Source organism: Ambystoma mexicanum, chromosome 2q, assembly GCF_040938575.1.
Source record: "Ambystoma mexicanum isolate Mex_15411 chromosome 2q, UKY_AmexF1_1, whole genome shotgun sequence".
NCBI lineage: Eukaryota > Metazoa > Chordata > Amphibia > Caudata > Ambystomatidae > Ambystoma > Ambystoma mexicanum.
The window spans coordinates 248,617,620-248,628,932 of NC_090924.1; the positions used below are offsets into that span (position 1 = coordinate 248,617,620).

Below are 11,313 nucleotides of genomic sequence, written 5' to 3' on the forward strand. Positions count from 1 at the left end.
GAGTCTGGTAGCTAGTCTCTGGTTTATTGTGTGTGAGGTGCATGGTTGACTCCAGTGAATGCAGACGGGTTCAGTCGGGCTCCGAGATGGTAGGTTAGGAGTATGGCGTGGACAGGTGAAGCTGCTAATGTGGGGATGGGGATGAGTAGATGACAAGTGTAGTCTCATACCTAGTCTCAAGTTGCGGTTATGTGTAGCGATGGGCAGCGTCGGTGGAGAGGCTCGAGTGGCTGTGCACGTAGACTGGGTGGTGAGTGAGCGACAGCATCTGGAGCCAAGTCTCGCGTTTCTGGTGAGGGTGGTGCAAGGGCGATTCGGTGTGGGTTTGGTGGTAAAGTGTTGGATCCAGAGGGCTGGGTCGTTCAAATACGGGTTGGGTGCAACCATGGTGAGTAAGGCTGGTGAATAATATGAGAGAGGGTGGATGGTGTCAGGTGTGGGCCAGGAGTGTCTTTGAGCACTGGTGGTGCTTAGGGGCAGAGTCACGAGTAGAAAAGACACTAAGGCAGAAGAACCAAAATACAAATATAGCTAGTAAATGAGCTGTATCTGGTGAGACCAGTGCGGTAAGCAGGATGAGTCTAGGGTTAGCAACATTTTACACTTCTATTATCGTGGGCTGACTGCGGTATCAAAAAGGCATAGAAGGGAAAATACAGTGTCACGTGCTAAATGCAATATTAGGCACAAAAAGCTGAATACACTGGGATGCTAAATGCAATATCATGGCACAGCGGGTGAATACAGTGTCAAAGGGTAGATGCTGTAGCGACGGTGCGGTGGGCTAGAGGTAGAAGTTAGCGGCTAGTGCAGGCATAAAAGCGGGGCTCATTGCAGACCAGACAGTAGCACAATTAAGCAGATGCAGACATGTACAGGTTGGATGACTAGGCTGCACGTTCATAAGAAGGTGTGCACAAGGCAGTAAGAATGTGTTTAGAAGTAATAAGGTTTTGACTGGGTGGTTTTCCCACGTGTGAGGCAAATGGAAGTGCACCCAACTAGACAATAGGCAGGGTATCTACATTACACATACAGCCAAATAGGAGGGCAATTGTTCCACGTGTGGTTGTAGAGGTAGCAGCATGTAGGTTGAGATAGGATAGGAAGTGCATTGTTCGAGAGTCAATGAGAAGCTAGGGTACTTACCCGCTCAACGGACGATGATGGCAGGATAGGGTTGCATGCAGTTTGAAGTTGTATGTGTAGCGTTCCTGGCCCTGGGCTCTGTGGGCACTGGACAGGCTCAGGACAGGACCAGCTCCTTGTTGTGTGGTCCTTAGTGTGTTGGTCCGGCGTTCGCCTCTGGCGTGCTCTTCTAGGTGTCTGTTCCCTTCTCTTTGGCCCCTTGTTTGAATACTGCCTATCTCTCCTGCGCCAAGAAACCCTTGGGTGGCCGTGCGCTCAAGAAATATACCCAACATAACATAACCCACGCTAAATACTTTCATATGCTGTGGGACTGCCTGCAACTTGTGACCTTCTGGAGAGATGTGTGTGATGCTGTCCGAAATGACTGGTAAGGTTGTTGCCCCCCTATCGTTGCTCTGCTTGTTTCATATTTCGGCCCACCATTGGGCAATATGTGCAAATGTTTATGGCTATGCTTCCTTCTAGCCAAACTCTGTAGTCTTCTGCGCTGGACAAGTGTGAATGCTCCCAACAAAGTCCACTGGCTGAAGAATGTAGTTTAGGCCAAAGGTATGGAAGAGCAATGGGCACACATGCAACCACATGAACCTCGCCCAAGAGACATTTGGAATCCACTTAGAATGTACATTCTGCATACAACAATAATGCCGGGCACAACCTTCGCCCCCCAATTGACGTGAACTATCCCAAACACCAAACTTCTTGTACGAGAACCATACAAACACAACCGTCTGTGTATTTGTGATTTATCCTTCTGTACCTTGTAATACCCATTCCCAGGTCTCACTGACCCGACCTCTCTGCTGGCTTTGTATTGCTGCCCTGCTGTATTGTGTAATGTGCTACCAAGTGTTCCAATAAAGAAAGATTTTTTTTTTAAATTTAATTAAAAAAATTTAAAAATCACAGATTGGTTTTAAACTAGTCAGCGGTCGGTCGCGTCTCAGAGAGTGGGAGAGCCAACCACACCCCCGCAGTCACAACAAAGGCTATTTCAGGGGTACATTTTTGCAGTTAACGGCAGGCAATCATGATCCAATAACCCCATGTCAGGCTCCCTGCTCAATCACGGCAAGCAATGTTTCAATATTTCCGCAATCACCACAAGCAATGTTTCAATTAATCTGATTCAACCTGTCACCTCCAATGTCACAGTACCTTCTGGTTTTGGATCCACTGGTAGTCAGTCCTTCCTTTGCAAGCCCATTTGGCCAATGCATGGGGAGGGCGGGGAGCACAGTTTTGGGGGATACCAAGCCGAGCTTGGTGGGCGAACTTCGGTAAGGTTAATCCCTCTCCCATCACATTCCCAAACACTGCAAAACGCTCCTCGCACTAGCCTATATAAACAGGGAAAAGTGGCAAGAGTGCTGGAATGACTCTGGAATAGGATTCAAAGGATGCGCTAACAACCCCAGAGTCACCACGAAAGTGCCAAAACCTATGCTATGCCCCCTAGCACCTGGTGGTACAACACAGGGAAAGCTCCCTGCCGCCCCCCCCATAAGGAAGAAGGTCATGCTTCTTAACGCCCTCCAATAGGAGGGGCCACACATTCAGCGGCTTACCTCCACCTGGTGTCACCAACAATGACTGTGTACCTGGAAACCCTGCACGATGAGCATGCTATTTTCAAAACAAGGGGAAAAGTTCTATACAAGGGTACAAATCGCCCAATAAAACAGTGGATTATTTCATTGTCAAATTAAAGGAAACGGCGATTCATTGTCATTTCAAATAATAAGTTGACAGCATGAGATAAGCAACATGTTAGAGGTACACACCAACAATCATAAGGCAAAGGAAAAACGTATGCAAGAAAAAGGCAGCTTACTAGCCATGGTTGTACAAATAGCAATATCCATGTAAGAAACCAAGTCAGAAGGAAGAAGTGTGTGGCTGCCACCAAATCAAACGGGAGTTACATTCCATCTCTTTCAGACGCAATGCAGAAGGCAACAGGCCCGCCCCCTACCTCAGGAAGGAATGAGACACCAGCCAATCAGAAGAGATAGCATGTCACCATTATGGCAGTGACGCTCAACAGACCAATGATAGCATGTGGCTGGCATGCTTTTGAGAATACATCAACTGCAGGTGATGGGGATACTTTGCAAAACCTACTGGACAGCTACTGCCAAAATGTCAAAACAGTGATCCCGGTCAAGAAGAGAGTCACACCTAACCATAGACTCAATAAGCAGCAAACAACCAAAAACCAAATACTGCTCAATACTATCAAACCGGTGAAGGCTTTAGAATGGTTAAGCCCCACAATCCTCATCAAGAAAACATCCACAGACAAATGTCACATTTTCATCGACACAAATTTTGACAAGTAAACCGACATCTACCCCATTCCAACCACAACGAATCTCATTCCCAGGCTGCCAGGGACTACTATATTTTCCCAACTGGATATGAGGGATGGATACCATCTAATCAGACTTGAAATTTGACTCCAGGTTCCCGATGGCATTCACTACTCATTTGGTGCATACATATCGACCAGCAAGACCTTTGGACTCCCCTCGGCCACCTCAGTCTTCCAGAGGATGATTGCCTGTCTTGCGTGACATCAGAAATGTAATCTACTCCCAGGAGGATATACTGCTAACAGAATTCTGATTCACAACATTCTAAAAACTGTCCTCCATACCCTTGAGACAGCAGACATTTTTCCAATAAGAGAAAAGTGCATCTTCAATGTGAACTGTGTTGAATATTTGGAATAAATAATTTTTGCAGATGTGTTAAGACTTAAGCAAAGTCTACTCAAGATCATTATAGAAGCACTGTCCCCAGCAACAAGAAGAGCTCAAGGTATGCCTTGTTTTAGCATAGAATTATGAAAAATGTCCTTCAACCTTTTCAGAAAGGACCAAACCTGCAAGGTGTGTCTTCAAAACAGAGGTCACTTTGAAATGGTAATTTCTTACGGAATCAGCAATCGAGGGCGCAAATACCTCTCCATCTCTCAAGCCCTTCAACCCCACATCAATTGATGATAAAATGCATGCAGCCATGAGGCCACACCTAAGAAAATAAAAGGATAACTATGAAAACGTGGTATTCTTTGTCTCCAAAACACTCTCCGAATCCCATTCAGTCAGTTCTCACAAGATGCAATTGCCACTACATACTGGTGAGTGATAAGGGATTCTTGGCAAGTCAGAAATGATGTGCTCTGTGCATGTGACGAGTGATTTTATGTTCGGCTAATAGCTTGCAACTTGAAATTTGTACCCCCAATTCAGTGATCAAGTAAGAGATGTTGGAACGTGCTTGGGCTTGTCAATTCTTCAGAAACCATCTACTGACCGACCATAAATCACTTGTACATATGCTAAGTCAGGGAGGAACAAAGCCTTCCATGCCAACACTAGACTAGCAGCCAAGCTGCGAGAGTCCACAACCATCATGCAGCACGTGCCCAGTGAGAATAATCAAGCTGATTTTATGTCCCCCTCTACCGTTCCTTATAAGCTTTTCTTTAGAAGTGGTGAGGGCTGCAACCCCTACGAGAAAGGGATTGGACCAAGTCAATAAGCTGGTATGAAACCCTCAATAAAGGTGGAACAATACGCCATCAATGATTGGCCAGATATGCAAATCTTCTCACCAACACTATGAACATATCGACAAATAGCGCCGGAGAACTCTTAGTTAATTCCATATTATTCAGGGGTGACAATGCAACGCCCACCAATCAAAATACACCTTATGTTAATCGCAAAGGCACAGCAAAAGGATCAAGGAAGCCTACTGATGGCCGCAAATCTTAAGTTCTGCAATTGAACATTGATATAAATGCAAAAACAGTGACACGAGACATGCCCCTCTGCAAGAAGCAGAAACAATCAACCACCCCTTGTAAAAGGGTAGCCATAAATTATACAGGTCCATACAGATAATGGAAAAAGGAAGGAACAAGATGACTTAGCAATGGAAGACTACTTATGTAAGTGGATCCAGCATCATTTTCTACCCAATAACACCACGTCAACCACATTTCCAAACTCAGTATTATTCCGAAGGGAAGGAATACATAAGCATATAGGCCCTGACAAGAGAGACCACTTAGTCTCCAGTGAAATGCAAACCTTTGTAGAAAACAACAGGATAGAAGAGCATAAAGCAGCCCTGTCCTATCCCTAAGCCAATGGCCATGTTGAAAGGGCAAATAGATAAAAGCACTCTGAAACTGGCAGCAAAATCACTCAGAGATCCAACCACAGGAACGTCCTAATTTCAGCTCATCAGAGGTCACAGACCAACATTGAACCTCATACCTGCTTGGCTGCCGACATAGGAGACGACACACTTGACTCCATACAAGTCATATTAAAGAGTCAAAAACAAAACACGACGAAATAAGATGTGAAAATTACAAAGCAGTGTGCAGCTCTGCCTCTGAAATGCGTGAGGGAGCCGTGGTGAAAATAAAAATGAGAAAAGGGTGTAGCACACTCTCAAAGTTTAATACTCCCAAAAGAACACTAAGCAAAGTCCACAATGATGTCCTCTCAGAAAACGGCCGAGTTTGGAACATGAACGGATATCACACTACAGCAAACGTGGGCAGGAAAGAGCATCATATTCCCTGGAGCCAATAGGTACCACCCCCTGCTGGAAAACTCAAAGACATAGGTGCTGAACTTGAAAACAACTCATATCCTGAGTGTTGATCATCAGGATGAGCACACGAGTAATGTATACTAAACAGAGGTGGCCAATATAACAAGAATCAGGGACATCAGAAAGCTCACCCCGATATCAGAGACGAGACCCGGCTGTCCCGAAGATTGTGTGCTCGTGTTAGAGGTTCCTGCCACATATGGAAACAGATGTATTCCAAAAGCGATGGACTAGGGACTAGTTGCGAGAGGAAGAATGTAGTGTGGGCATCATACAGCCAAGACACTATATGGTTAAAGTATCAATACTGGGCGTGACCGCAAAACAATACATGTGAGCGAGCTGCACTGCACTAGACTTTGGTGCAGACCAAAGGATCTAGCGGAGGATCCGCTTTGGTCTCTTCCGGCATTTATTATAGCTTCACTGCTCAGTCCTTCCAGCATCTAGATATTCAGGCAACAATAATAAACTTCTAACCATCACCACTGACTCCTGTGATTCTTAGCATGGGGCTTGTAGTATTGCAAGTAGAGGCGGCTGCAGGGGAAATCTCCTTTCCATGGATTTATTATGAATAAACTAGCTTACAACATTTATTTATTTGCATTTATAAAGCGCACAAAGCAGCCCTCAGGGATAGTGGCGCTGTTACAAGAAATGCTTACTTAGTTGCATGAATCAGATTACATACAAAACATAAGAAGACAGCCTGTCTGAGGTTCGTGGTTACATTGAAACTAATTATCAGACAGGTAACAGTTAAAACGTGTAGTGTACATAGGGGAGTGAAGATTCTCTTTCAGTGGTTACAGAGGGGGCACAGGTAGTATTAAACACAGGTGGAACAGACCTCTGTCTGTAACTAGCAATGTTAAGAAGACTAGTTAAAGAGCCTGGTTTTAAGTGCTTTCTGGAAGGACAAATGAGAGGGTTCATTTCTGAGTGTAACTGGGAGAGCATTCCATTGTTTGGGAGCAATGAAAGTGAAGCTAGCGCCACCAGCCTTGGCCCTTTTGACGGTGAGAATGGTCAGCTGGTTAGAGTAAAGGGAACGCTTAGGTCTAAAGGAGCTAGTTGACACTTTCTCAGTGAGATAAGATGGGGTTATGAGCGAGAGGCACTTGTGGGTTATGGCTAGCATCTGATGCATTCTCTTACGGGGTGCCCGTGGGCAGCATGCCTGGCGTGGGAAATATGCTCTCTCGCGGGAATGTTTAAGGCAGATCTGAGCGCATTATTTTGAATCATTTGACGTCTGTTAAGATTTTTGGCAGAGGTGCCAGCCAAGAGTATGTTACAATAGTCAAGTTTAGCCCCAATAGTGGCTCTGGCTATTGGGAGGAAATTCTGCTTAGACAAGAATGGTTTAACTGCATTAATCAGTTTAGTCATGAATATGGCGTGATAGGATGCAGGGCTGAGGTCAGTGTGGGCTTATCTTATGAGAACTGCAAGATTTTATTTGGGCACTAGCAGCAGAAAAAGGTGCTTACCAGGGATAATGGAATACCAGCCTCATTCATTTCTTATGACACAAAAGTTACGAAAGGGGAACAAACCTGATTTGGGGATAAAGTGCTTGAATGTCGAGGAATGCTGACATGTAATGTGGGAGAGGCTGCGTTATTTTGGGGAATACACAATACAACATTTTCCTTTGTACTGTTGATGAGGATCTGATGTGTCCCCTCAAATATAAATTCTACATTGTTACCCATTTTTTCTGATTTATTTTACCGCGAAAAGTATGATTTAAACCCATTATTTAAAAATTATATAAGGGGACAAAATTGTACTGCATGTGCACTATTTCGGTTTCAAGAAAATCATTGATACTCCATTTTACAAATTCACCAGCTGCAACTGCTCTAGGTGTAGTGGTTTTATTTCTGCGGTCATGGACACCCATTAAGATGGGTTAGTTGGGTTTTGATACGTTCTTTGATCACACTTTGGAAGAACCTGTTTTCCCCACTTGAGAAAAAACAGGACTTTTTCCATTATTCGCCCCCTCACCCCTACCTGCCATGCTGAAAACTCCCCTGCCGGGAACACTGTCGCGGGACAATAGGACAGTATTGTAAGGCAATTCCATGGACACACTGGCCGTCCTGATCAGTGCTGCTGGGGACACAGCAGGTTATACAGTTGCACCCATACCTTTAATGGAGCCGTGAGCACATGGTTGGACAGTGGCCTGGGCGCAGCCAGGCACAGCATTCAGATCTGTACAGATCAACAGGGTGATGAAGTACTGTGGTCACATAGCGTCACTCTGCACACACAGTAAATGAGACGCAGAGACAGAAGTACCGGTCATAGAGTCTACCCCCGTACTCCCGTACGTGCCAGCAAAAGGCTCCCTCTATTAAGGGTACGTCATGACAAGGGAGTTTAAAGGGGACACCACCACAGGCAAGTCCCCTTGGTGGGTTTTTAAAAAAAAAAATCCGCTGCTGGGGATTCCAGCTGATAATTCATTGTCAACGCACAGGTGCTGGATTCCCCATGTTTACTGGAATCTATCTCAGCAACAATCTGTCTTTGAATTTCTATAGGCATTGCGGCCTTTGCAGGTAATGGGAGGGGTTTGTGTGTGACTATAGTCATGGGCTTGTCCTTTAAGAGGTGCGAACGGAAAGGGTAGGCTGCAGAAAGATGCATGGGTGATGGTGGTAATTTAAATGCATTTTCTTCTGCCTTGACAGTACGGTTGTAAAACATAGCGTTGTGTGGTGGAGTAAAGGAATGACCAATGTACGTGGTTTGAATGTGGAGGAGGGGGTGACAGTGAGTATGAGGGGAGGTTACGCGGAGCCCTTATTAGATCAATCAGGACTCCTGCTACCTACTTTCCTCTCTCTGGCCACCCACCATGGGCCCTTTTCCTACTCCTTCCTGTGGGGTTAAAAACCTTGGTGTTATCTTCGACTCCACCCTCTCCTTCTCTGCTCTCATCTCCGACGTCTCTAAGAAGTCACACTATCAGCTGCACCTCCACAGAGGTATTCTGCCTTTTCTCACTTTCCCCCAGAAGCTCACTGTCTCTAGAGCCCTGGTCCTCTCAAGGCTGGACTACTGCAACAGCCTCTTTCTAAATATGCATCTCTGCACTCTTCAACCTTTACAACGTATCCACAACAGGACTGCGAGAACTGTCCTTGGCCTCAAGCCCAGGGATTGTATCTCTCCAGCTCTGAAATCTCTTCCCTGGTTCACCATTGCTGCAAGGATCAAGTTCAAGACCCTTTGCATTGTCCACAAATTTTTCTGGGACCTGTGACCACACTACCTCCAACTTTCTCTTCCTAAACATTTTCCTTCTCAAGCTCTCTGCTCATCCACCTCCAACTCTCTGAGGGTCAGTCGCTTCTCCAAGCAGAGAGTGGGGGGCAGATCTCTTTCCTCAGCTGGGGCCTCCCTCTGGAACAGCCTCCCAGCCTCTCTCAAACTTAAGCAGAACCACTTCCAGAAGCAACTCACGACCTTCCTTTTCGCTTCCCCTTTCTCATGTCCCCAACTGGTCGCCTGGCCTCCCACTGAACACGGACCCGGGCTCCTGCTTGTCCAGTTGCCCTTGTGCTGCCTCTGCGCTCACCCAGCACTTAAGGACCTGTATCTGTAACCCTTACAGTCCCTTCTCTCTCTGCACTTATGAGCCACCCTCCGGCTGCACTTCTCCCTTCCCCCTCCCCTATCTGAATGACACAAGGCCTAGTAAGATAACTGTGTTGTCCTCCTTCTGTTAACCCCTCCCTGTCTTGTCGCGCCTAGAAACACTTGTGTACAGACACGTTATAAATGACATACACTGATAGTGCTTTCACCTGGGAGCGTAATGTATGCCTCTTGCATTTTTATGGGGTGTGAGCTGTGTCTGTCGGACACGTTTAATGTAGGTCCCCGTGTTCTGTATGCACTGAATTCAGTGGAGGAACAGATCGTCCCTCATAGTCCGCTTATTGTTCAGATCGTGTGCTTTAGCATAACAGCGGAGTAGCTGCGCTCCGCTTTCTGCCTCCTGTTCCTGCATAACGTAAAGTTACTACATATTCCCGTTAAGCACTTCCTTCTATCCCCGCGGATTCATTTAAGATGCGGAGAGTGGAGGAGGTTTGGCACCTTATAACCAGGACACAAACTCAGAGGACACTTTCACTACTGACAGGTCCTTTCTGACAAGAGGAAGGGATCAGGCCTACAAGAGATTGACGCTACTCTGGATCAATGAAAGCGTCCAGTAGGTGCTTACGCCACATGACAGGCCAATGAGAGTTAAGGGGTGGGTCTAGCAAACACAGAAAGCCCTAGAATGCCAGTTTTTACTTGTGGGGCGCCGGCTTACCTGAAAAATAGGGTGCGGTACATTTGATGCGCCTCGTAGTAATCACCCTTCTCCACGCTGGCACGAAGTTTCCCCTCCACGCGTTGTACCCCGCCCCGGTTCCGAGCACTGTTCTTTGAGCCATCTAGCTCCGCCATCATCGCTGACATTATTGGTCAAACGAGAAATTGGATGCGTTTCGGAGCCGCAGTCCTGCCGGCTTCCGTAGCGTTTCCCAATTGGCTACGGTGGCTCGCTGGGAGCTTATTGGACGTATCATTTCTGAGAGCACAGTTCAGCTGTACAGTCGTAAGCGCTTCCATTGCTTCAGCGTTCCAACCATTTTGGAACGGTAAGAATTAGAATTTAAAGCAACTGAACAAAAAAGTCCCTTTCCAATATGGCTTCCATGTACATCTGTTCGCTTTTTTGAACATGCTTTTTAAAAATGAAACATAAACATTTGAAACAAAATGCATTTACATGGCTGAAGAAACATGCACGTGAAGAGCAATACATTAAAAGGACCAGCTTAACATCATCATTGCAGTCTGACTTGTAAACAGGTTTAACAGTTTTATCAGTTACAAAAGGAATTGAAAACACATCAGTTTGTAGCATATCTGTCAATTCACCTTTTTTTGGTGGGTGCCACTTGACCTGCCTGAGTCCGTTCACTCACCCGCAATCTCCATGGCTGTCAATGGGCTCTCACCCGGTAAAAACACAATCTTCTTTTTTTGTTATGTTACATTACATCTCTGGTGCACTCGCACAGTGACAGGGAGGCAGGACAATGCAGGGTGAGGTTCGTGTGGCGCCAACTGAAAGGAAGAGGTTGTTCATTGAAGGTAAGACTCCAACACTTAATTGATGATTACTTCTTTATTGAGCTTCTCCAACCATCATTTACCATATATACATAGGACAAATATGCTTCACTGTCCATAATCAGTTGACGTATGGTCCTTAATGTCACTTATGATGTGGGCCTGTGGCTGAGGCTGAAGGGGCCTATTGTTAGGAGCGCCACGGTGTGACGTCTCCTTGCAATTCCTGGCACCGAATCTCATTTACATGTGCTCTTGTTCCACGAGGTGAAGTCTCACGAAACGATGACCGGAGCCGTGCGATGGCTCCGGTCTCCGGCTAGAACTGCCGGGGCACCGCCTTTATTTAACAACCGCGCATGCGCG

General features: G+C 46.0%; 1 protein-coding gene across 1 annotated transcript in view; it reads right to left on the minus strand.

Annotated features, from left to right (window-relative positions):
- Positions 1–10,394, minus strand: part of GET4 (guided entry of tail-anchored proteins factor 4) — a 621,709-nt gene extending 611,315 nt beyond the window's left edge. The window contains exon 1 of the mRNA XM_069647221.1: positions 10,139–10,394. Within this exon, the coding sequence (XP_069503322.1) occupies positions 10,139–10,287 (149 nt within the window). The 5' untranslated portion in view covers positions 10,288–10,394. The remainder of the gene's footprint in view (positions 1–10,138) is intronic.
- Positions 10,395–11,313: the final 919 nt, after the last annotated feature.